The following is a 26,328-nucleotide window of genomic DNA, read 5'->3' on the forward strand; positions in this document are numbered from 1 at the left end:
GGTAGCTCTCACAGGGGTTTTTATAAACCAGCAGGAAACCCTCAACTTACACTAGTGCTACTTAATTTATTCTCCACACAACAGTAAAAGTAGATCCTTTTCATCAGTACATCAGTGGGAGAAAATCTTGTGTAAATCTTGGCTTTAACACATAACCCAACTCTAAAATGGCTACAGTGCATGTGTGTTGGGGTTCAGCAATGAAATAAAGAGCTTGGAGGCAAGCCAATTAACGGCTGCAATTAAGCAGCACTGCAAAGTTCAGCAGGAGGACGGCAATATCATTTAGAGAGATATAACCATTGTCAATCTATTCTCCTAGTTAAGTATCCCCATGATAACTCTTTCACTCTGCCAGCCTGTCAATTATTTAGTTTGATGTGGTTGATTATGTGTCCCAGTCTCCTGTGTATGGAAGAGGAGCACTTGTGCTACAAAAACAGACACAAGCATTATGTTCTGAAGTGAAACGCAGTATGTGTCTGAAAGGGTCCTGGTTGGCTTACCCGCTGTATCCAGCAATTTCTTTGCCACACCCAGTTTCTTTCTGACGAGGTCTTCCAATGGATGATTTCGGTTGTTCAGGCAAATGTGTGTACAGGGAAACTTCACATTATTCTGTGGGTAATACCCTCTGATGAGTTAGAGAGGATCTATTAAGCCAAACAGTGTCCTCTGTTTAAATATCATTCAAAGGACGACTTCAAACTGGATGAGGAAGCAGAGAGAGATTCTAAAACAGGATGAGCGTCAACCAGGCAGGATGTTTTCAGACCAGCAAGAGGTACCGTGCTTGAAACTTGATTTGAGCAGACCGATGGATTCTATCAATTCAGCTGACGTAAACAAACGATTACCAAAGCAGAGCACAAAGACCGGGCGAAATGGTGTAAAAACAAAGATAGATAGAACATTTAACTCTTTTCTGCTCCTCGTCTTGCCAATTCGCTGTTTTATTCAAGCTCAGATTTGTTTGGTGACACTGCCAAGAGGAAAACATTCTGCCTGTCTGATTGTATAATTCTCAGAGTGTCAGCGCCGTGTTTTACTATTTCATAGGATGCCTTTTTAAAACCCCTTGAATAAGCAGTTGAAACAGGTTGTCTTTTTGTTTTGCTGTAACAAAAGCCTGCAGATACCGGTGAGCAAGAAATTATCCGTTGGGATTCTGTGTGCATGTGTTTGTGGGGGGAAAAAAAAAACAGATGCTTGTTTGAAGATGCACTGAACTGAACACGGTGTGATCCATAGGTGCTACAAAAGAAATAAGCTCAAAACAATATTACGCTATTATTGTTGCAGACCACGACATTCCTGTTGTTCAAAAGACAGGAACTGTGAGGTGTTTATGTATGTGAAAACCCTCTTTTGCTGTTTGTGCTGCAGCATTTACAAGCAACAATATCTAACAGAGATAACAGAGTGTGATCAATGCACAGTTGTCAGTCCAGTCTCCTCTTCTGAGCTATGATGATTGCAGGGCACGAAAGCAATAGCCCTAACAGCTCCAACTTGCATTCAAAAGCCTGTTTGTAGAGCTGCGCTGTTTCTGTTGCAGGTTTCTTGCCTAAAAATGCGGCCTGTGATTGGGACAGCTCTGAGTCGAGCTCGCACAATGGAAGACATTGTCTTTGAGGTGCAAAGCTGTTTTATTTCCATTACAAAGTATGGGGAGTAAACAACTGTCTCGAAGTAAATACCTCCCATTATGATCAAACCATTACATCTGTCACTATTAATGTTAATACAGGTATGGTTATTTATGAGATCATCTCTCAGCCAAGAAGGATTGGCTTAAGAGCTTTCATCATGTACTTCAGTAGACTGAACTGACGCGTCTTCATTTAGACTCTGTTACACTTGATTTAGGAGCATCAGTCTCTACAAGTGCTGTGTATTGAGGCAAAAGGAATGTCTGGCATTTTTGCAGTTGCTTTAAGATGTAAAAAGTTAGCTTTATTCAGCACTATAGCATTTTATAGTTTAGTATTTAATACATTCTACAAACAAGCTGTAGAATTATGACTGCGAGGAACTTCCTCCTTTAATTGACACACGACCTGTTTTGGCCTCCATGCTCGATAAGCAGAAAAGGAAACGCCTTTGTGATTTTTTTTTTTTTTTTTTTTTATGGCACCATGAACAATAAGGTGTATCTCTTTTGGACTTATGATTGAGTTGCTCCAGCCTGATTGCTGTTGGCGCTCCAGGGAGATCTGTGACATAAACGGAGTACTTCTGGAGCCAGGGCTCACTTCACACATCACCTCAACACTTACACCACTGTGATGAAATAGATGCTGGTGGGAATGGATTCTCTTAAGTGCCGGTTAAGTGCATTTTACTAAGGAAGTAAGAGAAGTTAAAATACATTTAGTGTTAAAAAAGACAATGCACTCTTCCTTAATGCAATGTTCTGCACTTAAGCTATATAGAGTCTAACTCTGAGTGTCTGTACCTTGGCCTGGCTATCGAGGGCAAGGCCCTCATTTCCAGACTTCTATTTTCTGCAAAGAGAAAGCAGCGATATGTAAGGAAGTAGATTCAGAAACCACACTTCAGTAGATGAGGATCTCCAATTTAATGCTGTCCTGGCTCCTCGGTCTGTAGAAATCCCAGCTGTGTTATTTTGGATATAGTGAGGGGAACTGTCTGGCTGCCGGGCGGGTACCTAGCTGGGGGTAGTGAACTGTGAAGGCCCTGAGGAGCCATGCGGGTCTTTACCGTACCAGCAGGCCTGATCACCAGTAGGGAAGAGCCTGCATTAACGCGAGGCCAATAAATCCAGAAATGTGACTGGATAAAAGCATAATGTGCAGCTGCTGGCCCAAATCCTGCCGGAGCTCCGCAGTGACACTGAGCCCTGTGAAGTTTGCAGATAACCTATTTCATCTCAACTAGAAAATGATGGTGCCTCTTCGAAGTTGCACAGGGTTGGTGAATATCAGTTGAAATATCTTGCTGGGTTATGTAACGTTTTGCATATTAAAACTAATGTTGAATATCTAGCTTAGCCTCATTTCTTTATGGGTGTTTTTTTTTTTTTTTTTTTTTTTTTTTTTTTTAGCATGCATGAACTGAATGTCTCATCTGTTGGTAGTGTTCTGCATGAGACCTGTGAGCAATGAGGTGCGCTGAGATGTCAAGACAAGCGTTAAAATATGCGAGAACAGGCTACTTTAAACATTTACGTGTCATTAACTTGTGTAATTTGTGTATTTTAATTTGAGCATTTATGTGGGAATTTGTAGCCATAGACATTATTTAATATTAGCTGGTAAGTGTTAGAGATTTCCTTGCTGGGCTTATTATGGAACTCAGTTTCACCTTTTCCAAATGTTCTAAATTCAACGAGTCCTACTGTAAAATGTGGCTGAAATACAATAGAATAAAATGAATAATTGAATGTGTTGTTTTTCTGAGATTGTGCTTGTGGTTCCTGACAAGCCACAGATGTTTTTTTCTGTTGTTGTGACAACCACAGCGCATTTGTGATTAAAATAGTGGGAAGGGATCGAAACAACTTCATCTAATGAACCCTGCTCTCTCCGCTGCCCCCCTGCACCGTGCCTTCAGAGCCCTTGCAGTGTGTTTTTCTCGTTCATGTTAACAGGCTGTGTCTTTAGTGTTCCAAACAATTATTAAGTAACACTTCAATCGTCAGAAAGTTGTTTTCTGTGTCTAACTTTGGTGGCATAGACTTTCCCTTTGTGTCAACTTCAGAAGAAATACAAACTCGCACTTTGCAGAGCCCACCTACAGCTTTATTTTCTTGTAATTTCTCCAAGCTCCCCTTCTCAGGGTTGGGGGTTGAGCAGATGCAGGTAGATGTATATTTATGAGGGGGATGTGTATTTCAGGGAGAAGCAGTGTTGTGAAAGGTGACCTTGTTAGATAAAAGGAGGGCTCGGAAGCCAAATGATGAAAGAGAATGGGATCATCCTGGGCTCATTAATGTGGATTTGAAGGTCAGGTAATTATAACAATAGACGTGTGGGCTGGCTTTGGCATCTGGTATTGTTGCTTTGTTATGAAGGTGACAAGCCTGCGGAGGAAAGGGATTAATCACTGTGACACCAGCATGTTGTCACATTGATACATTCAGACATCATAACACTCATGCTGCAGTTTGAAAAAGAAGCTGCAAAAACAACATAATTTCAACCATCAGCTCTCTGTGACAAGTGCAGTTAAGAATATGAATAGGTTTAAGAAGCTGCCTACGGTAACCTGATATCGTAATGAGTTTTCAAAAATACAACACAACCTGAAATAGAATGTACATTGTTATTACAGTGACGTTGCTAAGTCTTGGTATTTGACACATGCAAGTCTCTTCCTGAGCTAGTGACGCCGACACAAGTCAAACGCTGCTTCACATAACAACAAATCAACATTGCCGAGGTTGGTATGGTAACACATGAACCATTGTGTGCCGCAGAGAAGGTAACCAACGAATCCGACAGCCATTTACTGCATGTTTGAGTCAGATGAGCTTTTAATAGCTTGAGCTGAAAATACTCGAAGCAGCTGAAAGTTCAACCCTCCATCTAACTCAAAGGAAATTTTGTTTTGTGCTGAGCACCGACAGAGTACCTGCACACATGAGAAATGAGCCCTGCTGTATGTTACCTGCACCAAATCAATTTAATATAACAACCCAGCGGATGGCAAACATGGTCTGTGACAAGGTCCTCCTAAAATTTCACAAAGCTGAAAAAGCCTGTAACTTACTGTAAGCTGGCGCGGAAGGCAGGGAACATAAGGCTGGCGGTATTAAATTGAATTTGCTGTTTTTTATGAAAAATGTTTGCGTGTCACAGTGAAGATGGATTAGACAAGCTATGCAAACCTAGACTGTCAGTGTTGAAGTTGCTTACCCAACCTGCACACACTGCAGGTACTAAAGCCAAAATGCATCACTTCTTTTTGGCTGCAAACTTCCTCTTTTACCTGTGCTGAAATGCCAAACGTCAGATTCTCTTTTGTTCGGTGCAGATTGAAGATTTCTGCTTTCATGCTTTGTCTAAATTGATGTGTGCCAGCTTCACATCAATGTTTTTCTTGTGTATCTTATTGTTTTTAGCAGCTTTCGGCTCACCAATGAAACCTGAAACATCAGTCACGTCAAAGGCATGTGATTTAAAACTTTAAAGAATGCTTCGACATGTCGGTATTGAGGTGGTGCTCTGATCAGTATTGTCATATGAACTTGTTCATGTTGCACGCGCTTGTGTCGAGTAGAGCCTCACTTACTTGTTTCAGCCAGAGTTGCATCATTTTTGACTCCACTGCCTTTTTTCCACATGAAGCATGAGCCAGGCTTAAGGCTTTTTTTTTTTTTATGTGTGTGTGAATGTGCTGCTTGGATCGTGCCACCTCTACCACAAGTTCGTCTGGCTCAGTCAGGCTCCTCAGGGACCACTAGAAGCTATAAAGAACAAAAATGCCAACCAGTATTATCAGGCGGGGCAGCATGTGTGGTGTAGCATGCATTTTTAATGTGCCACAAATAAGAAATAGCACTGTTGCCTCTCCTCTCCCATCCCACAACTGGTGGCTCGTTTAAGTTTTATTTCTATTTGTGCGAATTTCGGCAGGTACTAAAAGAAAAAAGAGCCCCTATAATTAAAGGTTAGAATTGCCTTAATTCAACACAGAGCCCCATGAACATGGCATGGGTTGCTCTAGATATTAAAGCCTAGTGTGAATATTTGCAATTGCGTTGTGTTGTTCTGTCAGTGCACGCACGTGTGAACTCGTGCACGTGGTTTTGTGTGTGTGTGTGTCTGTGTGCAGGCTCAGTAGCAGTGCCTGTTAGGAAGGCCGGTGGAGTGGAAAAGTGTCTGTGTGTGGAGTAGCACATTATTCCACTCAAAAAGAATTTGCCAAAGTCGTTCACTCCACTGACTCTTTGAACATCGATGTGTCAGAGCTGACATGTTAGACATCAGAACACTATGGGGAAGAACATCTAATGACCATCTAAGTGTCAAGCAAGTCTACAAATGATCGGCTCTATGTTTCTCTCAGCTATTTTCTTCATTATTGTAGGCCATCCGTTTGCCGTTCATTGTGTTGCAGATGCTAATTTGTGCCTGTCAAATTAGCTGTGATTTCTAATTAAAGCAGAAGAATGGAGGGGGAAAAAAAATGATGTGACTCGCGGTTACAAAGAGCAGCTCTATTGACCTAGTTTGTGCTTTTATCTGGGACAGTTTGTGTGTTTGGAATCATATTCACTAAAATCAGAATTCCTCTCTTGCGGACAGGTAAGACACGCTTTGAAAGCAGCAGGGTGTGACATTGAAATCTGCCAATATGAAGCACCATACAGCTGCTAAAGAACAGCAAAGATCGTCCACATCACAGTTAATTTGACTTGGATATATTGACTGAAAGTACAGCTAAAAAAAGATTTGCAAACACAGATAGGCTGGTGGCATTATATAGAGCAGTAGTGGCATGGTTGAAAAATTTCATCAAGATTTATTTAGACTCAACAACCTATCTACTTGCAACAGAGAAGGTAACCTGAACCATAAAACTTTTTTTTTTTATTAGTATCTGCACCCCACCTTTTATCCCAGAGTCACAGCAGAGGACACTATTAACCTGTGAGCTTATTGAGAAGAGTGCAAGAGGCTAAGGATAAGGTGAGAGTGTGTTCAATGAATAGCATATTTAAAGAGTTCAGTTAAGGTGGCAGGGACCAGAAGGTAGACAGTGGATCTGTTTACTGCCTTGAGGTTTTGTGGTTATGCACTAGCACTTCCCATTTAACTGCATGATCTAGGGCTCTGCTGATGACACACAGCGCACGCAACCCAGATCCACGCCTCGCTGCCCTCTGCACACACAGGACTCGCACACTGAAGTGCACACAGGCCATTTTTATGAATGCTCTGCAAATACATGGACACAGTGAGACAAGAGGGTGGCTTCACCATTCCTTTTCACTGTGTTTGTGTGTGCGAGGCAGTGCCACGATCCATAAAACGTGCCTGTCACACTCTCCGGCTTGGGTTCAGTTATCAATATATTCTTGCCGTGAAAACACACAGCAGCGGCCCCGCTGCATTGTCATTGGCTGAGGGATAAATGAGGTTGCAGTGGGGGTGAGGAGTTCAAAGGGCAGACAGGAAGTGGGTGCTCCCACAGTGACAGTTCAGGCATGTGTTTGACAGGCCAGCCTAATGCTGTGGACTAGCAGTTCCTAATGACCTGCCATCTCCAGGCAGTCTGGGGAGCCCTTCCACCGAGATTTATGACCCATGTTGTGGCTACTACTGGGACAACTCTCACCAGCACTCCTGACAAACTCCTAGTCAACGCCCACTCCTTCGGCTACCCTTTTTCCTCTCATTAACTGGGTCATTGCAGACTTTCAAGGCTCATCTTTACAAGAAATATTCAGGTGGTTCTCTGAAATATTAAAGCTCAAAGATCACTGCGGTGTTTTGTCTAATGTGATGGGAACATTGTAGTCATTTTCAAGACAGAGATGCAGCTCTTCTCTGTCCTTGAAGGAAAAATTGATCCACGAGATTCTCGAGGGGGCCACGCACCAGCGGACGCCGAAAAAGGATGGCAGAGTCGAAAACCCATTAAACATACATTCAAAGAGACAACAGCACATGTACGCACTCAACCACTGTAGAAGAAACAGATAATGGTCTTCTGATAATACTAATTGTTGGCTCTCCCAGTGCTTCCCTAAAGGCAGAAATGTGTTGATCCACCACAAGATTGCCAGAGTGAGCCCAGGGCAGGCACAAACAGCAAGGAGAGCTAGTTTATAATTAATACACACACTATAAAATATGCATTATGGGGTGGATGTGGCCAAATATGGATTTCTGCTTTGATTTTCACTCGGGATAATTGAAGCACTTCTCAGGCAAGTCATACTGAATAAGGGACAAGCTCACAGCCTTTGGTGCCAAGAGTGTAGGGCTGCTCTGCTGTAGGTTAGCCTCTCTACCAGCTGTTTCTTATTTGTCTCATGCTTGAAGAGGGATTGTTAAAGCAAGTCCCCATCCATTTTGGGATCTTAACGTCTCCCTTGATAGGCATGGCTGTGGGCTGAGCTCACTGACTCCGTAGGTTACAGATATTCTGTGTGCACAAGCAGCACAGTGTGCTTTGAGATGAACTGCCGAAACATGTTTCATGACATTCTGATCATTAAAAGGAGAGGATGCAGGGAGAGGGGAAATGAAAAGGCATAAAGCAGTGTTTTTACCCCTCCCTACTTCCATATTTATCAAACCCGCTGCAGAGATGAGATGGCTGTCGAACGCTCTTAATCTCCCAGTGGGCTGCTGCCGTGATCACACCAGCTCACATGTGGTTGGAACGCGTCTAACATCTCAACCCCCAGACTACCCAGTTCACTACAACCACCACTGCACTTCACACACATACACACACACACTCAGGAGAGTTGTGTCAGACTGATTAGCAACCACATCTCCAATCTCTGATTAGATGTGGAGTAAATGAAGCACCCCCCTCAGGTATGCATTTCCATAATGTCAGGTAATTAAACCCCAGTGTTTTAATAGCTCAGGAATAGGAAGACTCTCCAGGAGACTCGACAATGACGATAGACTTTGCTGAAAACTAGCATGCTATTAGCCTGCACTTAGCTGCCACTGAAACTATTACTTTCATTATACTGATGATAGATAAACGACAACAAGCTTAACACGTTTAGATCATGAGAAACGTTACATACGGCCGTGCATACTGCATGTCTGGGCATTTCAGTCCTGTGTTAGTTAAAGACAACCATAACTATTTAATAAAACTGGCATTTTAGTCTTTTATAGCAAACAGATTACATTGAACAAGCTAATCCAGCCAAAGCCAATAATTTCTTTGTCAATTTAATCATTGTTAATCTTATGATTATCTGATGAAAAACAGTGCTTGAATGATTAATAATGCGTATCTGTGGTAAGTGTCTGGTCCTGATGGAATCAATTTAACGAGGACATCCAGATCCAGTTGATGCCAAATCAGATTCATTTTGACAGCAAATCCAATCAAATTCATTTTGATGTGAACGTGAAGGACAAATAAACAGCATCACCTCACATCAGTTAGTGAGTTGGATGCTCAGGTGTTGGTTTCATACTGTGCACTTTCTGGATTGCAAGGCGTTTAGTCTGTAGCTAGTTAGCTCGCTCGCTTTAGACTGAAGCTCCTACTGCTTTGTTAAATAGACTTTAAATAAACTAGTGGGAACATCAGTGTTTGTCATTCAGTGCCGACTTGCCCCGCTACAGTCACATGCACACATGTGCGCGATCACGCACACACACACACACACACACCAGTATATGACTGAAATCTGCGTTTACTGACACACACACACACGCTCTCTCTCTATCTCACTCAGGCACACACACACTCACCGAGTCCTAACTAAACTGAACTAGCTCATTGTATGCTGCCTGTGTAGTCCTGATATGGCACATGCAGCACAGGAAATGGAACTACTGCAGTGAAAAGAAAAAAAAAAGCATTCAGTAATGTTTTGTCTCCTCTTTTTGTCAGCAAAAAAGAGAGGTTTTTATTTTTTTAAACCTGCAATTTTATTTTCATCTTTTTCGTCAACAATAATGCATGTGAATGTAATTACAGTTAGCGTTTTATGACATTGGTGCTGGCTTGTCATTGTCTCGTTTTAGTCATGGTCAAAAGGTCACTGACGATCATATTCCGTCATAGTTTTCATTAATGAAATTAACGCTGGTATCTCTGCCTAGGAAGGCCTTTTACTTTTCTTCCCACATTTATCCATGCCTCTGAAATATGAGCAGAACATTTCCTGTTCTGGAAGTGCACATTTGAATTGTGTGCTTGCTGTTGATAGCTGACAGATTCCAGAGCTAAACAAAGGCTGCAAGAGCACAAGCATCTTTTTCATCACAGAAAAACCTGGAGAGGTGCTATTGTAAACATGACAGTGGATTGTCAGTACATCCCTGTTTGAGTTGCTGTTTCTTGTGTGTGTATGTTATGTTCATACTGTATGCGCACACACACACACACACACACACACACACACATAACAAAAGCCCTTTGATGAAACAAATTCTGCAGTGGGAGAGCTTTCTTTGTCCCGGTGCCCACTCATATGTGTGGTGCTCAAATGAGAACAATGCGAAGCCATAATGGTGCCACAGAAAGGTGTGGAAACTGAGTGAACTCCACAAGTTCCCTTCTACACGTAATCAGACGAAAAAAAAAAAAAAAAAAAAAAAAAAAGCAGCCACAGGACTGCAATGCTACACCATACGTTCATTATCTGTTGCTCGTGCACCAGAACGTTTTCCAGAAATAATAAGCTTGTAATGGGGTAGCGTTCACCGCTAATGATAGCCAATGCTGAGGCTGGAACTGAAGATCATTAAAGGCATGTAGCACTGTATGATTCTTCCGGTGCCCGCTGTATGAACTACACTTCAAACACATAAGCTACCTACTTTAAGTCACACCTAAATTAACAGCTGTACTTTAAATCCCCTCTAATCTTTCTCCTCTCATGTGTACCGGATGTCTCTGACTGACTGACAGAACAAAATGAAAATAGGTTCATTTTTCATGATACACTCTCCGCTTAGATGGAACGCTACCTTCTGTTGAACCGCTAAGTTACGGTTCATGTTGGAGATCCACATGGACAACACAGCTTGGTCGTATGCCGTTTGCAGGTTAGGGTTAGTTATCTGTCTTCAAGCTGATAACAGAATGACAGCTAGGCTTTGCTCTGCGGGTGTCCTTCGTATCTGTTGCCTCATTTCACTGCATGGTACTGCTCGGCTCAGCTTGACTCAGTTGGAGGCGTTCTTTTTTGGTTTTCCGTTGGCAAGAGTTATGGATGGTACCCGGTACCTGGTACTAAAAGGTGGTAACACTTCAGACCACTGCTTCACTGCTTGGTCAGAGGGAAACATCACTTACGTAACACGAAATGACCGGAGTCATCTTATCATCTGTGTTCTGATGTTGGACTTTCCGACTCTTTTTTTTTTTTCACCAGTCTTTTGTCTTGCTTTCTTCCGTTGAAATTTTTTTTGTCTCCTTGCTGTGACAAACAGCCGTCCCTTTGATGTCCTCCATTGTTCCTGTGTTTGTGGCGCGTTGAAGATAATGTCTCGGCAGTTTCACGCGGTGTCGCCATGGCAATCAGCTCAGAATCCCGCCAAATGGAGGGGGCGCTATCTGCCGAGAGAGACGACATCAAGAGAAGTACCTGGTACCAAAAGCGAGTCGAGCCGAGCAGAGCAGAGTCGTGCCATGCAGTGCAAACAAGTCTTAAATCACATGTGAAAACAAAGCCTCATGCTGTTAGATCACAGGTCTTTCACTGAAGAGCTCCCCTCACCTCATGCTCAGGGATTTATGGGACATTTTTCCATGAAGAAACAACGAGGCCACACAAAGCCACGGTGAAATCTGGATTCCCCTGTTACAGTTGTCTCAAACTCCAGGCCACTGTTAATTGCTTTTAATGAACAATGTTTTATTGAGCATAACCTGTCATATTGCCAAGGAAGAAATCTGCTAAGGAGCGTGTATTGAAATGAGCTTCTGACTGAATCAGTGAATTTGTTGCCAACTTGCTAATTTAATGTTCAAAGAAAAGCACTGCCACACACACACACACACACTGATCACTTTTGCCTATTGGATGTGTGATAAACAAACTATTGGATGACCTTCTTGTTACGTGTTACCTTTGGATGACTGTGGTGTTGTTTGAAGCTAGCATAGAAATGCAAAAAAAAAAAAGAAAATGTATTGCCAGGTACAGCTATGCAAATGTGTGATTACAGGTTTTTACTGAGAAAGTGATACAAAAACATTTGTAACATAACTGCATAATCATTCAAGCCAATTTCAGGCTCTTCTTGGCACCAGCCGGTTTTCTTTTGAGGGCTGTGAAAATAAACTGAATATTTTTCATGAATCATTCTGTTCTGTTGTCAATCTCAGTGAAACTTTTCAGTCGTAGTTCTATTCATTAGATTACACAAATGAGTTGAGTGAAATAATTGTGTTTATGAAAAATCATGCTTGTGCTGAATCCAAATTTTAATATCCAAATGTTGCTGCCTGTATAGAATAATCAATGTTTGCTTTCTCTTTGGAATTTACTCGCTCTTTTCTCTCTCCCTCTCTTCAGCAAACTCCAGCCTTCTGGGAGGAGGAGGAGGTGAGTGAACACCTTTTTGTTTTTCATTGTTGGCTCCTGTGGTATTAAAGCAATTAAAGTTGCGCTCATCAGATCCAGCATGTTGGCACATCTACATTGTTCCGTGGGTTCATGGCAGACTTTAGTGTCTGTTTCGCTCCAAGTGCCTGTGTTAAATGTGGCTGAATGTAAGGCCAAAACATTAGAGCGTTGTGCAGTGCAACCTTGCACTGTGCCACATTGAGAGATGGTCATTACTTTAGCAGCCTGCCGAAGAACATTATCATCAAAGCAACGGAGGAAATCTGAGGCAGCCAAGCGTGGTGTGGGAATAATGGGTTGGGAACTCCAGTAGAATGCTACGGCCCAATCCCACTGTTCTTCTTTTCTGAAATTTGACTTTTACTGTGACATGATTGAAATAATCATTCTTGGCCACAGTAAGATGAGGCTGGGGTAAAATGCACCCAGTCAGATGCGGAATGTTAATTTTTCGTCCGAAGGGGAATTTTTGATGATATGTTGGGATGGTTTGATAATGAAATAAGGTCACTGCTCCAGCCTTGTCTGTTTATCCATCTGTGCCGGTTGTCACTTTGAATGTGTCACCGTCTCCTGATGGCCTTCACTTCTACATGATGGTCCTAACCAGGGCCTTGGACATTTGTACATCTTATCTGTAAAATGTTCTTGTACAGTTTGTGTTGGTGTTTGTGTTGTAGGAGTTATCCGAAATTATATTTTTTGCAATTACAGAAAAAAATAGATAATTATGTGGGTGACTTATTAAAATGTTATTCTGCATATGATTTTAACTGTCAAACTTTTCCTCCAAATTACATAGTCCTTCTATTGAGTAGTTTTAAAAATTGTTTTTTTTTAAAAAAAAAAAAAAAAACACATTAAGACAGATTTCTGAACTCTGCAGGATGGCATTTCCTTCTGTGTTTATTTATTTATTAATTAGGATTTGAACACCTGGCATGAAATATGAGTCATCACAGGCAAGGGATGTGCACAAAGCAACATCAAAGCCGCCGCATAGTTAACTGCTCAGTGCACACGGTGTCCATTAAAGCGTACACAGAGCTGTTGAAATCTTATTCACATCTAATCATGCACTCTGGAGTGGCCCTCGTCTGTTCTGCTACATGGTTAAGACTGCAAACTTTCCAGCCGTTGTTGCCTATCAGTGCTGCATCCTAATCTGTATCAGTGACATGAAGAGGTCCTCAGCGCACAACCATCTGAAGAACGTCTGTGATTGAGATCAGGGGTCACGAACATGCGTCTCCATAACCAAGCCAAGCCCCGTAAAGTAGGCTGTACTGTCCTCCTGATTGGTGTCTGTCTCGGCTGCACTGGACTCTCAGTATTCATTTGCCACGTACAGAGAAACAATAGAAGCAATTTTCTTTGTCATTACGTTTTCATTATTGTTATTTTGTGGCAAATCACCTTTTCACAGTTCTCCGAATCTCACAACGCGCAGCTGTGTTGATTGATCCAGGTTCTTCTTCAACTAATAACAGGCGTTAGGGTATTACAGATTGCTCCGTTTCAACACAGCAGCAACAAAAAATGAAGTCGAATGCGCAGCTGCCAACACTGAAATGTGAGATCTTTTGTGTCAATTAATGTCATACTTTGCAAGAAAACATTTCAGTTGATTGTGACCTGCAGCTGTGCTTATTAACTCTAGAGGAATTCTAATTGTAGCTAGTGCCTTTTTTTCAGAGCAAAGCCTCCTTTCATTCTTAATTGACTCCCAGCGATGCTATTCCTGCCAAGTTACTGGCACAAGATACAAGGTCAGTTAACTGTAAAATGCTTAGACTCATATTTTGTCATGTTAATAATGACCACAACAAGTTTGTTATTTTATTGTTTCTTATGTGTGCGGTCGTGTGTTACTTTGGCCATGCTTAAAAAATGAGGGGATGGTTATAACCAGGGAGAGATTGACATGATCATGCGAAGAGCTGAAAATGGTATTTTCTGTTCCCCAAAACAAAGCTCTACAACGTGTCTTTTTATCTGCACGAGACCAAGAGGGGTTTTATCTTCCAGTGTCTTTATCACTAGAAGGTGCCTGCTAAACCTGCAAAACTCTTCTCTCCGTTCTCACCCCGGCCCTCCCTCTCCCTCTATCGTTTGGCATGTGAAGACCTCCTGCCTTGGTGGCGGTGAGGATCGATGTAAAGAGGAGATGTGCTCTCATACAGGGCCGGCCTTATCTCCCAGCTGTCTTCTCAGGGCTCTGCAGAGGGGCAGCTTCACCGCAGGATGATCCATCATGTTGGCCTCACACACCTGAGCCACGTTTAATTCTCACAGCTCTGGAGGTGAGCCTCCTACCAGTGTGTGAAAACTGGGCAAAGTCTTTAGTTTATGTATGAAAAGTTTAGTTTACCACCTACACACTTTTAGAAGTTTCCTGGCTTTACATGGTTTTGGGGAATTTTTGTTATTCCCCCATATGTGTTAGTATTTTTTGAGAGAAGGACGTCACCTGTTTGTATATGGTATCATTAACTCAAGTGTGTTACGCAAGGGGTGTAAATATATAACGTAAAACAAGTTTTGTCTGCCATGATACAATTTTGATTCAGTTCAGGGGCCTCCGATCGATACGACATGATATCACATCGGTTGGAGGCCTGATCGATATGATATAATAACATCATAACACAATCAGTTACATTTATGTGACAAAAACAGTACAAAAACAACCTCATCAAAGCTAATTACTCGATATACAGCACAGCTTACAAGAGATAGAAAGGCAGACAGTGAATCTGACTCACACAATTTGGAAGATTGTACAGACTCTGAATGCAAGTTTCACTGAAGTGCTGTCTCGATGGGATTGATATTTTGGCTCCAGAGTATGCAATAGCTCATGAAAACTGCCGTTCTCGACAACACGGTAAGGCCTCGTGTCTTTGTAAATGAAATATGAAATGGCAGCTGTGATACTCATCCCTCTTTTAGAGTTGCAGATCATTTTTTGTGGAAAAAAAGATGGTGAGCATCTGACACATTAAGGGTCAGGTTCATCGAGTTTCCTGAGTATTTCATCCTGTCACGTCATTGTTTCGTGCATCTTGAAGACGATGATGATTGATGCTTTAACCTTGCATTAATGATATTGGATTGTTGATCTTTGAATCAGTATAGATCCACACCGATGGATCACAAGTCACGGCAAATTCTTATGCTGGTGGTTGTTTAGTTGGCTTGCAGCCAGAGCAGTGTGAATAGGGTGGAAATAAATGAAAATAAGGCTCTGGGTGAAATTTGTCCTGAACCCCCCCCCCCCAAAAAGACATTATTATATTCCAAGCATTAGTTATGGAGACAAAAAAAAAAAAACTCAAGAAAAGATTTTTTATGCCCCGATGCTCTATTAAATCCTTAGAAATCACTGATGGGAATTCTCTCTGGGTTGCATGTCTTCAGTATTATGTACACAATGGGGTTAACCAAAATAGCACTGTTATCTACGTTAGACATGTTGGTCTCACTGGGATTCCATACGTACATAGAGGGAAATAACAATGATCTCTGATAATGGCACACTAAATGAGGCCTCTGTGAATAGAGGGTAATTATGAATGGTACCAGGTTGCTCGTGTGATGTGTGTCACAGTAAGCCAGGATGCTGGCACAGTCCCAAAAGGACAGACCTAATGTAAACATCACGTTGTCTATCTCTCCTAACCCCACCCCCCCCACCCCCATTTGTCTTTTTCTCACACACCCACTGACACAGACACACACGCAAGGATGCAAGTGCACACTGAGCCATGTAATGATACCATGAAGCCCTGTGTAGCCAGAGAGAGGGAGCTCCTCTTGCCTTTGATGTCTCCATCCAGGAGGGGAATTGGCTCATTAGCATTCTAACCAGAATCGTTGCCCATTTAGCACTAGGCTTTAACTAGACCACCCAAACAAATCGTTCTTCTCACGTTGGGCCTCCTTTCTCTGCTGCAGTCAAGCAGCAGGGCACATGCACGGCTGTTTTGTACGTCCTGACTGGGGCTAATTTGGCCACGGGCTGCTAACGCTCACTGAACTCACCAGCCTTTGTCATTGCTTACATAACATGAGGCTGCAGTGCTGTGTGCCCCCAGCACTCCCCTCTCATAAGTTTCCTAAACAGTGGTGTGAGTCATGGCAAGTACCAACACATTCTAATATATGGGATTAATTATGCTTGCTGTGATTATGCTTGGCTGTGGTGGTGCTCATGTGGTTCTTCGCCGTCCTCTGCAGCTAAAGATGTCATCAGATGTGGACTCCAATGGCATAACAAGGCGATGCGCTGAGAAAATGGTGTGCATACAAAGGCCTGTAAATTACAAATCTAATTAACACAAGGAGTATAATGTCCCAGCTCTGACCTTTGGGTGAAATGTGAGAACTTACAATGAATTTATCCGACTGCAGAAGGACAACATCAGCAGAACTACGCAGTAACTACAGCACCGACTCTTTCGACAGAGCGCTCCAGCATGCTCAAGAAAAGAAAAGGTATCCAGTTTCGGACATGTTTGGATAATCCTTTATCAAGATTCCTAAGTGCTTCACCGTGCTTATCTCTATCTCTATTCGTTATGCAAAGAGCTCTGTTTTCTTTTCCTGTCACCTCCAGGTGAACCATTATCCTCTGTCTGGGTCCTGCCCGAGGCTTGTTTATTGAGTAGATTGGAAGGGACCAGGGCTTGGTGATCTGTGCGGGGGGGAGGGGTATAATTTGAGATATAGACTGGTGTTGTGTGACGGTTTGGTCTAGATGGCCTTATGTCCCTGTCGAAAAACCATCTCAGCACTCTGGAAGCTCCAGAACTCCCCTGTATGATTAATCACTCAAAGATGACATATTATTCTCATAACTCATAAATTGCACACTATGCTTGACTGATGGTCCTCGGTTCACAGATGGTAGTAACAGCCATTAGCATAACTTATGACAGAGATAGTGTATTTCCCTGTGGAGTAGCCTAAATAATGTAAAATGATAAATTGAATGCAAAGATTCCTCAGTCAGCACGGGACCCTCGGGATTTACTTATCTCCTCTTATTTAGTGGGCAGTTAGTTACACTCTGATCTAGGTCCACCTTGTATTTGTGCTGTAATGTTCCATGTGCTCTTTAAAGTGCGTTTGAGACGGCGCTGATATAAATGCGTGTCTGCCTGCCTGCCTGCCTGCTGGAACTATTTACTAGATCGACTCACTGCCTAAAGACACTTGTATTCTCTTTTCTTTGTGCGATTTAAAGTAAGTGTACTGTATATGCCTCTCATTTCAGTAGATCGTGTTCAGCCCAGGGCTTCGCAGTTTGCGGTGTTCGTGCTTGCTTTTCATCGTGCCATCCAAATATGGGACTTGCATAGGCTCGAGCCAGTGATATTCATTTAAATAATTAAAATTAAAAAAAAAAAAGCTTATTTGAATTGGCCTCGTTGTTGCATAAGCTGAGAAGTCATTTTAAAAATTGCACTTACTCAGTGAATTATAAAACGACTTTATGCTACACATCCCAAGTGTAATGCACTTCTAAGTGAGTTTATGCATCAACAACACTGTACTGTATGCTACCACCCAAGTGTTGCCTTGCCTTTATTAAATGTGTTAACCAGTTTACTGACTGCATAATATGCGCTCAACCCCATAGACAAATAGATCTATTTATTATTTGTATCATCGTATTCTGTTTCAAAAGTAGAGGATGATCTCTAATAGTAAGTATCATTTAATAGATGATGGTGAAGGCCACTTTATACATATACAATTATGTCAAGCACAGTGACATCTCAGTGGAAACAGTCATTATATTGAAAAAACTATCATGTGATAACTACCCTCCTGCTGTCACCCAGTTATTACAGAGATGCAGAGACGACGTAATTTAGAGGGCATTGCACAGAAATTAGCAAGACAAGGTCATCCTGTGGTCTGCAGTTTGCGGTACCCAAATAGTGATGGAAATTGCATTTCAGCGTGAAAGCCCTTTCTAATGCCATCTCTAGCTCCCTCCTGCCATGAACACCCCCCCCGCCTCCAATCAGCAATGATTGATGGACTAATTGATGCAGAATGATTGGACCATTCATTTTAGCCTACAACAGAGGGTTCCATATTTAGGATTAGCTTTGCATTATAATGGAAAGGGAAGAAGAAATGGTCAGGGAGTCATTGAACTCTAGGGGGAAAGAAGGACAGCGTTAATAGTTATAAGAAATGCGGAGACGGGGACATTAGATATACGACTAGGGCAGTGGTAACCGGACTGGTCAGTTGTGCAATGCTAAGCTTATGAGACATAAGAAAGTGCTCCAAGGGATTTATGCAGAGGTGTGTACCTGCGAATAAAAGCAAGCGAGAGGGGCCTATAGCTGCCACGTATCCTGGTATCCCTCCCTCACCCTATGAATCATTCATCTCTGTCCCCATGTATAAATCAAGCTGCCGGCCGTCGCCCACGGCAGTCTTGTCATTAGCTAGTTGACGGCATCACTTGATCTCTGGCACTGCAGTGCGGGTGAGGGAAAGGGCCTAACTTTAAACAGCGCACATATCAGCATATCAAACTGTATGAAGCATTCTGTGTCTGACTGTGGAGTAGCAAGCTTTGTGGAGCTAACCAGGACCACTCACTTGTATTTTGCTATCAAATTGAAACTACTCTAGAGTGTGCATGTGTGCACAGAAAGTATCTGTGTAATGCATAAGAATTACGCAGACTCTGAAATACGCAATACTCTGAAAGTATTTTGGTTTGTTGTTGATTGTGCTTGACAGCTGGATTTACCTGCATCAGTAAAGCAGCCTTTTTTAAAACTATGCTTTAAATGAATTAGTGATATTGGGATGAATGTCCTTTTTCTTTTAAGCCCTAAAAAGCATTAAAACATGCATCTTTCAGCCTGTATTAACTTGCAGTGGATTTAAAGATCGCAGAAGCTGAGGAGAAAATGGGTTTGTATCTCTGTGATGAGGATTGCACCAGAGATCATCAGTGCCCCACACACCTATTTTCAATATCATTGTCAGACTGACACAGAGTCTCGCTGCCTTTCGTCACTCGGGGCCATTCAAGGTGGAGGACTTCTCTCCTCTAGAATCTCTCCCATCGTATATTGAACCACAGGACTGTGAATGTCTGGAACCTTATCAGTTTGAAATGCTACCTCTGCCAGCTGAGGCAAAACCTCAGGGCAGTAGCCAAGCCTCGAGGCAGCCTATGAGTGCGGTTACACTTTGGCTTATGGTACAAAGTGTTTCAAATTATCATTCAGCTATTTTATAAGCAATTCTTGTTGTTTTCAAAGTGCTGGTATGTACATTTGTGCATGCATTTTTCTGCTTTTTGCCCGCAAGGAAACAACATAAGCATATAGGAGACCATCTTGACTCCTCAGAATCATTTAGTTGAAAATGAATATATGTGATACTGTAGTCGGGTCCTCTCCTTCCCTCAGGGTTGCTGCTGTAAACATATTGCAGCTGCTTGTTTTCCTTTGTGTTCGACCTCTGCAGCCTCTCTCGCTCTGTTTGGTGCTTTCCCTCGCTCTCAGAGGAAACAAAGGTGGCCTTTGACTTCAATCAGGGGACAGGAAGAGCGATATTCTGCAATCCCACAGCATATTGTGCCCCTTATGTATATTTCAACCATTTAGTAATTCACATGCTTTTGTACAAGAAAGGACTTGCACCCCAAGTTTAAGAACCGTTCACCTTATTCTGTCTCCCCTCATTGTTCATGAACTGAGAAAACCACCACAGGGCCTAAAGAAGTGGGCAAGAAAGTGTCAATTTAGTTCTCTTCCACATTGCATCACACACGACCTCCCCCCGCACCCCAAACTCCCCTCTGTGCACCAGCATTTCTGGGTCAGTTGTTGAGCTTTTAGACAACTCAAAGCATTACCAACCCCAATGTCAGAGCACATTTGTGTCCTGCGCGGCTTCATTGTGGCTGTTTTGGGGGCAGATCCTGCACTCGGCCTGTCCATTTCCTTTCGCATGCATGTGTCTGTGTGTATTACGTGTATGTGTCCGTGTGACTGCATGTTTGCATGCCAGTGTGTCCGTCTGAATTTGCAAGTGTGTGTGAGTGGGCTTTTTTGTGTGCGTGTGTGTGTGGGATTCTTATTCTGGGATAACTGGATGCTGAGCTGTCTTGTCAGTTGACTCAGTGGTCAGTTTTGGTCCCACTGCCCCCAGCAATGCAGGATGGAGTGATGAGATCTGACAGACGCGGACAGTTCTTAGCAGGGCACTACCCCATCCCTCAGTCTCACCAATCACAGCGAGGCTTCTACAAGGACATCACGGGAGGCGCAGAGAGCTTAGCCACATGTTCGCAAATGATTCAGAGACAGCCGGCATGCCAATACACCAATCATATGAAACCCTATTATTTTCAAGACGTTTACTCGGATTGTTGGAGAAATCTTGCAAAGTATATATTAGGAAGACAGGACACCTCCAAAACCAGACAGGTGGGATGAAGGGTAAACAGAAATGATCAAAACCACTGGTTTTCTTTGCTTTGAAGTTGTAGAATTTAATTCCTTAACACAAGGTTTCCCTCCATGCCATCGACTCTCTATATCTAACAAGTGGTGAAGGTAATTGAGGAGCCAGTGCAGATCAGTGGAAGAAATTAGCAGGACACTGCCAGTAAGCAAAGCCATTAAATCAATAAGCAGCCACCAGGCCAGGCAGAATAACCTTGTCCTAACAGCCATTTATTTTATACAAACTAATAATTTCGCTGTTTTTTTTTTCTATGAATACTGTTTCCAGTCCTAAGACACACATATTATCAGTATTTTATGGAATGAAGAGAGCTGCAGCTGCCCACCCTGGTTTGCAGGGAACAAGTCCTCTGCTGCACTTGTGCTGAGTGTGGGTATGGATTGGTTCAATATGGCACAGGATTGTTCTCTTTTGGTGTCCGGCTACAATCAACACATGAGACCACACACACAAGTGTTGGGAGGGACACTACACTGACTGTTCAGACCAAATAGGTGCAATAACATGTTTTATTTAATCACAGCAGTTACTAAATTACTCTCCATTTTGCGATTAAATGTACCGTGTACCCTGCTGTTATGTTAACTATAGCTGGCTCACAGATCTTTACGTTACCGCTTTACAGCAGAGGAACACGTGCACCCTGCAGGACACTTGAGGTTTTGTGCTGCCGATACAGCACATGCCATAATTCCACTAACCACAGCGCTTCACAAAAGCATGAATGAACAAACAAACGGAGAGCTGATTGCTCTCAAGTACCTAATGTTTACAGTAGTGTTGGGGTGGCATATAGATCGGAGGTTTGAGTGAGTGACTGTGCACTGATTATAACGGCTCTTTGAACTAGCTGTGGGCATAGAGGAAGGAGAATATTCATGTGAACATCTCTAAAGTGCTGTTTGGTGCTGATTAGTGGCACTTCTTTGACACTTTCTGTGCAGAGACTGACCTGCTACGGTGGCCTTTTGCCAACTAGTTACAAACTGTCAAGCTTTCTGCATCTCTCATGGGGCAGCCTAGTTAGCTGTGTCTGACAGGCTGCTTGCCTACAAGTGAGGTTTCAGTCCAGGGAGGGCAGAGTGAGCTCCAGAGGAAAGCTGTCATCTTTTTGTCAGACCACAGGGAAGAGGAGGAGTTTGTCTCTCCCTCTGTCTCTCTCTCACCTCTATCTATCTTTCTCTCTGTGTCAGCTTGCTCCCCTGGTGCAGATCTTCACTTTCCCAGTGCCTGTTATGCTGCACTCAGGCTGGCTGTGCAGAATAAACAGGCGGGTGTCAGAGGATGAAACGCCAAGCGTCCCCCAGGAACCGGGCCCGCCGTTGCGTTAACCCCCTCGCTGTTGCCTCCTGAGGGCCACAGCAGCCATCCTAGTATGCTAGCTGGGAGTGACATCGAGACAGCCAGCTGGACTGAGGTGAAAGACGCTCCATGTGTCCTCCCTTAGGGAGAGATGAGCGTTTATACCGCAGGGATGATGCCCACCACTCCACCTAATCCTCTTTTCCCAGACACTTCATTATCACCGGCACACTGCTGCCACAGTATGTGTGTGCAGAAAGATCTCTGAGGATAGCCATGGAATCTCATGTGAAGGTGGAGAGAGAGGAAGGAGTATTGAAGAAGAGGGAAAGGGCTGAGGAGAAATGAGGGAGAAGGAAGGTGGTATGAAGAATGGCAGGGGATACGCTGAATAAAACTGTGGTGGAGGTGGAGAACAGATGTCAGGCGTAGTGGGTGGTAGTGAGAGGAAAACAATTTGCGTAATGCTTTCTCACTTTCCTTTACATATTCATGCATTTTCACTTCAGAAGCAAGAAGCAGGCAAAACTGAAAAGGAGTCAGGGGGAAACGGGTGCTCTCCAGGGCTGCCACGTTCATGGAATCGTAGTTGACGATTAATTGTCATACAAATAATTGCGATTAATAATTTGTCTGATTATGTTTGTTGGGTGCCACTCTGAAACAAAACATATCCTCCCATATGAGATGAATCAAAAGAACATGTCCAACAGCAGCCAAGCTGTGTTTTTCTCGTGTTTTTTTTCTCATTGGAACCTTGTGCTCACACGGTTTATTTACCTCAACCAGCTGAAGGAAACACACCTTAATCAGTTTCTGTTTGTTGCAACATGTCGAACATTAGCCATTTCCATCAACATGTAGCATAAATGTTGACATAATTTAGAGAAAATATGCAAACTAATGTGCATTTTCATACACAACCATTAAGCAAATATTAAGATTTAAACACCTTGAGATAAACAGAAGCACTAATTCTCTACTCAGATGCCATTAAATCATAGCAGAAGAAGAGGGCGCAACGAGACGTCATCATTAAAAGACCTCAAATGGTGGAAAGCTACATGGAAATAGTGATGGAAATATGAAATTTCTTTTAGTTTTATCAAGCTGTTTTTAGACAGGTGAGTGGAAACATTTCTAATGATCACATTCAGCTCAAACAATTGCGATCATGTGGTAATGTAATAAAAAGGCCTCGTTATCTCCTTATCAAACACCAGTGTTTGCAGTGTTAAAAATGCCTTACAGGTCGAAAAATAATGAGAATTTTAGTTAAAACAATTATACTAAACATGCAATGTTTCATGCCATGTGCAGAGGTGTCTGCTGGGAAGAAGATTTATTTCTGAGTGGGAGAGTGCAGAAAAGCTATTTGAGCCCACTGAAACATGTTGGCTCTCTACTGTGGGACTCGCATTAGGACATGCCATAATTGATGGAGGAGCATACTTAGCAGTAATAATGGGCATTATAGGGGGTGGTATCAAGACATTATTTTCAGAAAGCTCTAATTAAGCTTTCTGCTGTGGCTTTGGCGGAGCACTGACTGTCCACTATCATTGGGAATGATTTCTAAGCTTCTGATAAACACACTGCTTGCCAATCAGTTTGTTCTGGGCCTCCCATCAGCAGGAAAAATAAACAAGTTCATCAAACAGCGAGAGACAGAGCTCCTCCTCACTGACTCTCGTCCTGGCCCCGATGAAACAGCAATCAGCTCAGTACCACAGGGAGGCATTGTGTTTACAGTAGGTGGGTGGATAGACTGCTGCTAGCTAAGGGAGATTAGACCTTTGAGACCAGCTGAGACATTCCCACCACCAGCCAGCCCCACTTGTAAGATTGCAAACAAGACCCAGTCCCCTCCCCTCAACCTCCACAGCGGTTGGAGCCATCAACACCACACGGACACTTTCCCAAAGCTCTTCAACCATCAGAGCAGTGGGAAGGTTGGTGGCTCAAATAAAATAAGGGGCCCGTATGCACATGGGCGTGTGACTGTTGGTGGTGGAGATACAACAAGGTACACACAGCTGTGGTGCTCTGATTGTATCTAAGGTGTGTGTGTTTGCCCACCCTCTCCACTGAAGGTCAAGATGCAGGTGGGTTAGGATTAAAGCAGAGGAAACAGTTGACCTTGATACCTTCACCTCACCAAGTTCACTTCCGCCCTCGTCACTTGTTTGAAATTAAGCTTCTTCTTGAAAACTGGCCTCTTCAGAACTCACTGGCAGTGCCCCAAAGATTCGGCACACGCTGCTGCTCCTCAGTATCTGTTTTCAGACAGTGTTCTGTGCACTACATAAAAAAGTAAGCCTGAAGGAGATACTGCAGGATCGAGTGTGAATGTGAGCCTCAGCTGACAGCCCCTGGAACGTGTTTCTCCCCCTTCGGTGGGCAGCGGAGAAAACCACACCAAGCGTGACAATAACAGAATGCCAAAACATGGATTGGGCCAAATGAGCTGTGAACGCAAACAAAGTAGCGAATTTGTTCTGTGGCGTTTGGGGTGGACATGTGTCCCCTCAGCATGTAAAATTCTGCACACAGTCGCACTGACAGGCAGGCAGGCAGTGAAAAAGGAAGAATAATTAAGGTGAGATAAAAAGGAAGACAGAAAGACAGAAGGTAAAGAGAGCAAAACAAAACGGTAATGTCAGCCCAAGGATGTGTATGTTAATTGTTCCAGCGCTGCAGTGTGTGAAAGTGTTCATGTGGGTATGCTTTTTGTCTGGAGCCCATCTGAGATTTGTCATGCCTTATGGTAAATTTTTGAAGCGTGAGCTGTGCCAGTGGAATGCTTGCTCTGTTCCGTCGTCCCCCTGAGAATCTGTCTTTTTTAGAACTTCTGTTTATAACTTCATATTAACTCACGAGTATTCGTACAAGTTTGTGTCTGACTTATCTTTGGGCGTCTCTGTTTCTGTGTGCTCTGTGTGTTATTCCTGGACCATGCAGGACTGTCTCTGCAATCCAGCGTCTGGCGCAGCTGTTAAATGTTTTATTTACTGAGCCTTGATGAGATAAGAGCTGAGTGTTTTGGAATGTCTGTCTGAGGACATCAGCATGCCTCTGTGTGTGTGTGTGTGTGTGTGTGTGTGTGTGTGTGTGCTTCTTTTAAGTGCTGATTGGTCATTTGGCATCCGTCCCCCAACACCTAAATGGACTCTTAGAGCAACTCAGGAAGGCCATAAACATAAGCAGCCGATGGCAGGGCTAGTCTGGAAAAAAAAAAAATAAAAAAATCCTAATAATACACAACTCTGTCGAATCGTTCCACTGGGCTGTTCTACAAATGGATTTTCAAACTTTTAAGTGTGTTGCTGTTTAGCTAGGAGCTTCACATTCTGTCAGGCTGGACTGTTGTGTATATTGCGCCGCTTTACACCCTCTCTTCCTCCATGTGAGACTGAGGCAGACCAGTTAAGGAATCAAAAGGGCCAAACTGCATGGAAAATGGATCTGTGCTGGGTGGCTTGTTAATTCCCCAGCGTGCCTCCTGAGGTGAATCGCTCTCGATGCGGACGCTGCCTTTGATCATTCACAAAGCATGTCGCAGCAAGGTCTGCACCGGCAGCCAACAGATGGTCATTAAATCATGCGTTTTATTTTACTGGAGCTTTTTACATTCCTGCAAGATCTGCGTGCTTTTATTGCTGCCATTTAGGATGGCTACCATGCTGATTAGAAACATGCAGAGGCTTTTTGTGAGTGTGCCAAAAACAATGCGCATACTAACATTGCATTAATTCTAACTCTTTTCCCTTTGCAGGGTTTATTTTACTCCCAAAGCACACAGAAGCGTAGGTGTTAGACAGGATTAGCCTGTGAATTTTTATTGATTACCGGAGGTGCTCCCAGTACTTTAGTACGAGTTCTTAGCATTATTTTTCTTCAGCATGCATGGAAATGTGTTTAAGGTGTACACTTAATGTGAGTGTGAAGTGTAGCGTGGTCTGCTCTGAGGGGGGTCATAGTTTCAATTCCATTGAACCCTACAGAACCCAGTTCATCATCCGGCCAATAATGGCAGATTTCTCACCTCCAGTCAACTGTGCTGTGAAAGCTTGTTAATCTTAGTGTCAGTCAGCCTCATGGACACAGAAATGCCTAATTACCTTTGCATGATTGGCTACTGAGTAGAATAGGAAATCCACCCTAATGATATATGTCATCTGGTAGGCATTTCAATCGCTGACCTCCACCGGCTACCTCAGTAAAGCAAGAAACTAATGATCAAATCTCCTCAAGTCGATTAT

The 26,328-nt window shown here is 43.0% G+C and overlaps 1 protein-coding gene across 5 annotated transcripts in view; it reads left to right on the top strand.

The window, feature by feature from the left end:
- Positions 1–26,328, top strand: part of macrod2 (mono-ADP ribosylhydrolase 2) — a 399,810-nt gene that overhangs the window by 111,095 nt on the left and 262,387 nt on the right. For all 5 annotated transcript variants that reach the window (XM_076743643.1, XM_076743644.1, XM_076743645.1 and 2 more), the window contains exon 4: positions 12,200–12,229. In XM_076743643.1, coding sequence (XP_076599758.1) covers positions 12,200–12,229 — 30 coding nt within the window. The remainder of the gene's footprint in view (positions 1–12,199; positions 12,230–26,328) is intronic.

This window comes from Chaetodon auriga, chromosome 11 (genome assembly GCF_051107435.1).
Source record: "Chaetodon auriga isolate fChaAug3 chromosome 11, fChaAug3.hap1, whole genome shotgun sequence".
NCBI lineage: Eukaryota > Metazoa > Chordata > Actinopteri > Chaetodontiformes > Chaetodontidae > Chaetodon > Chaetodon auriga.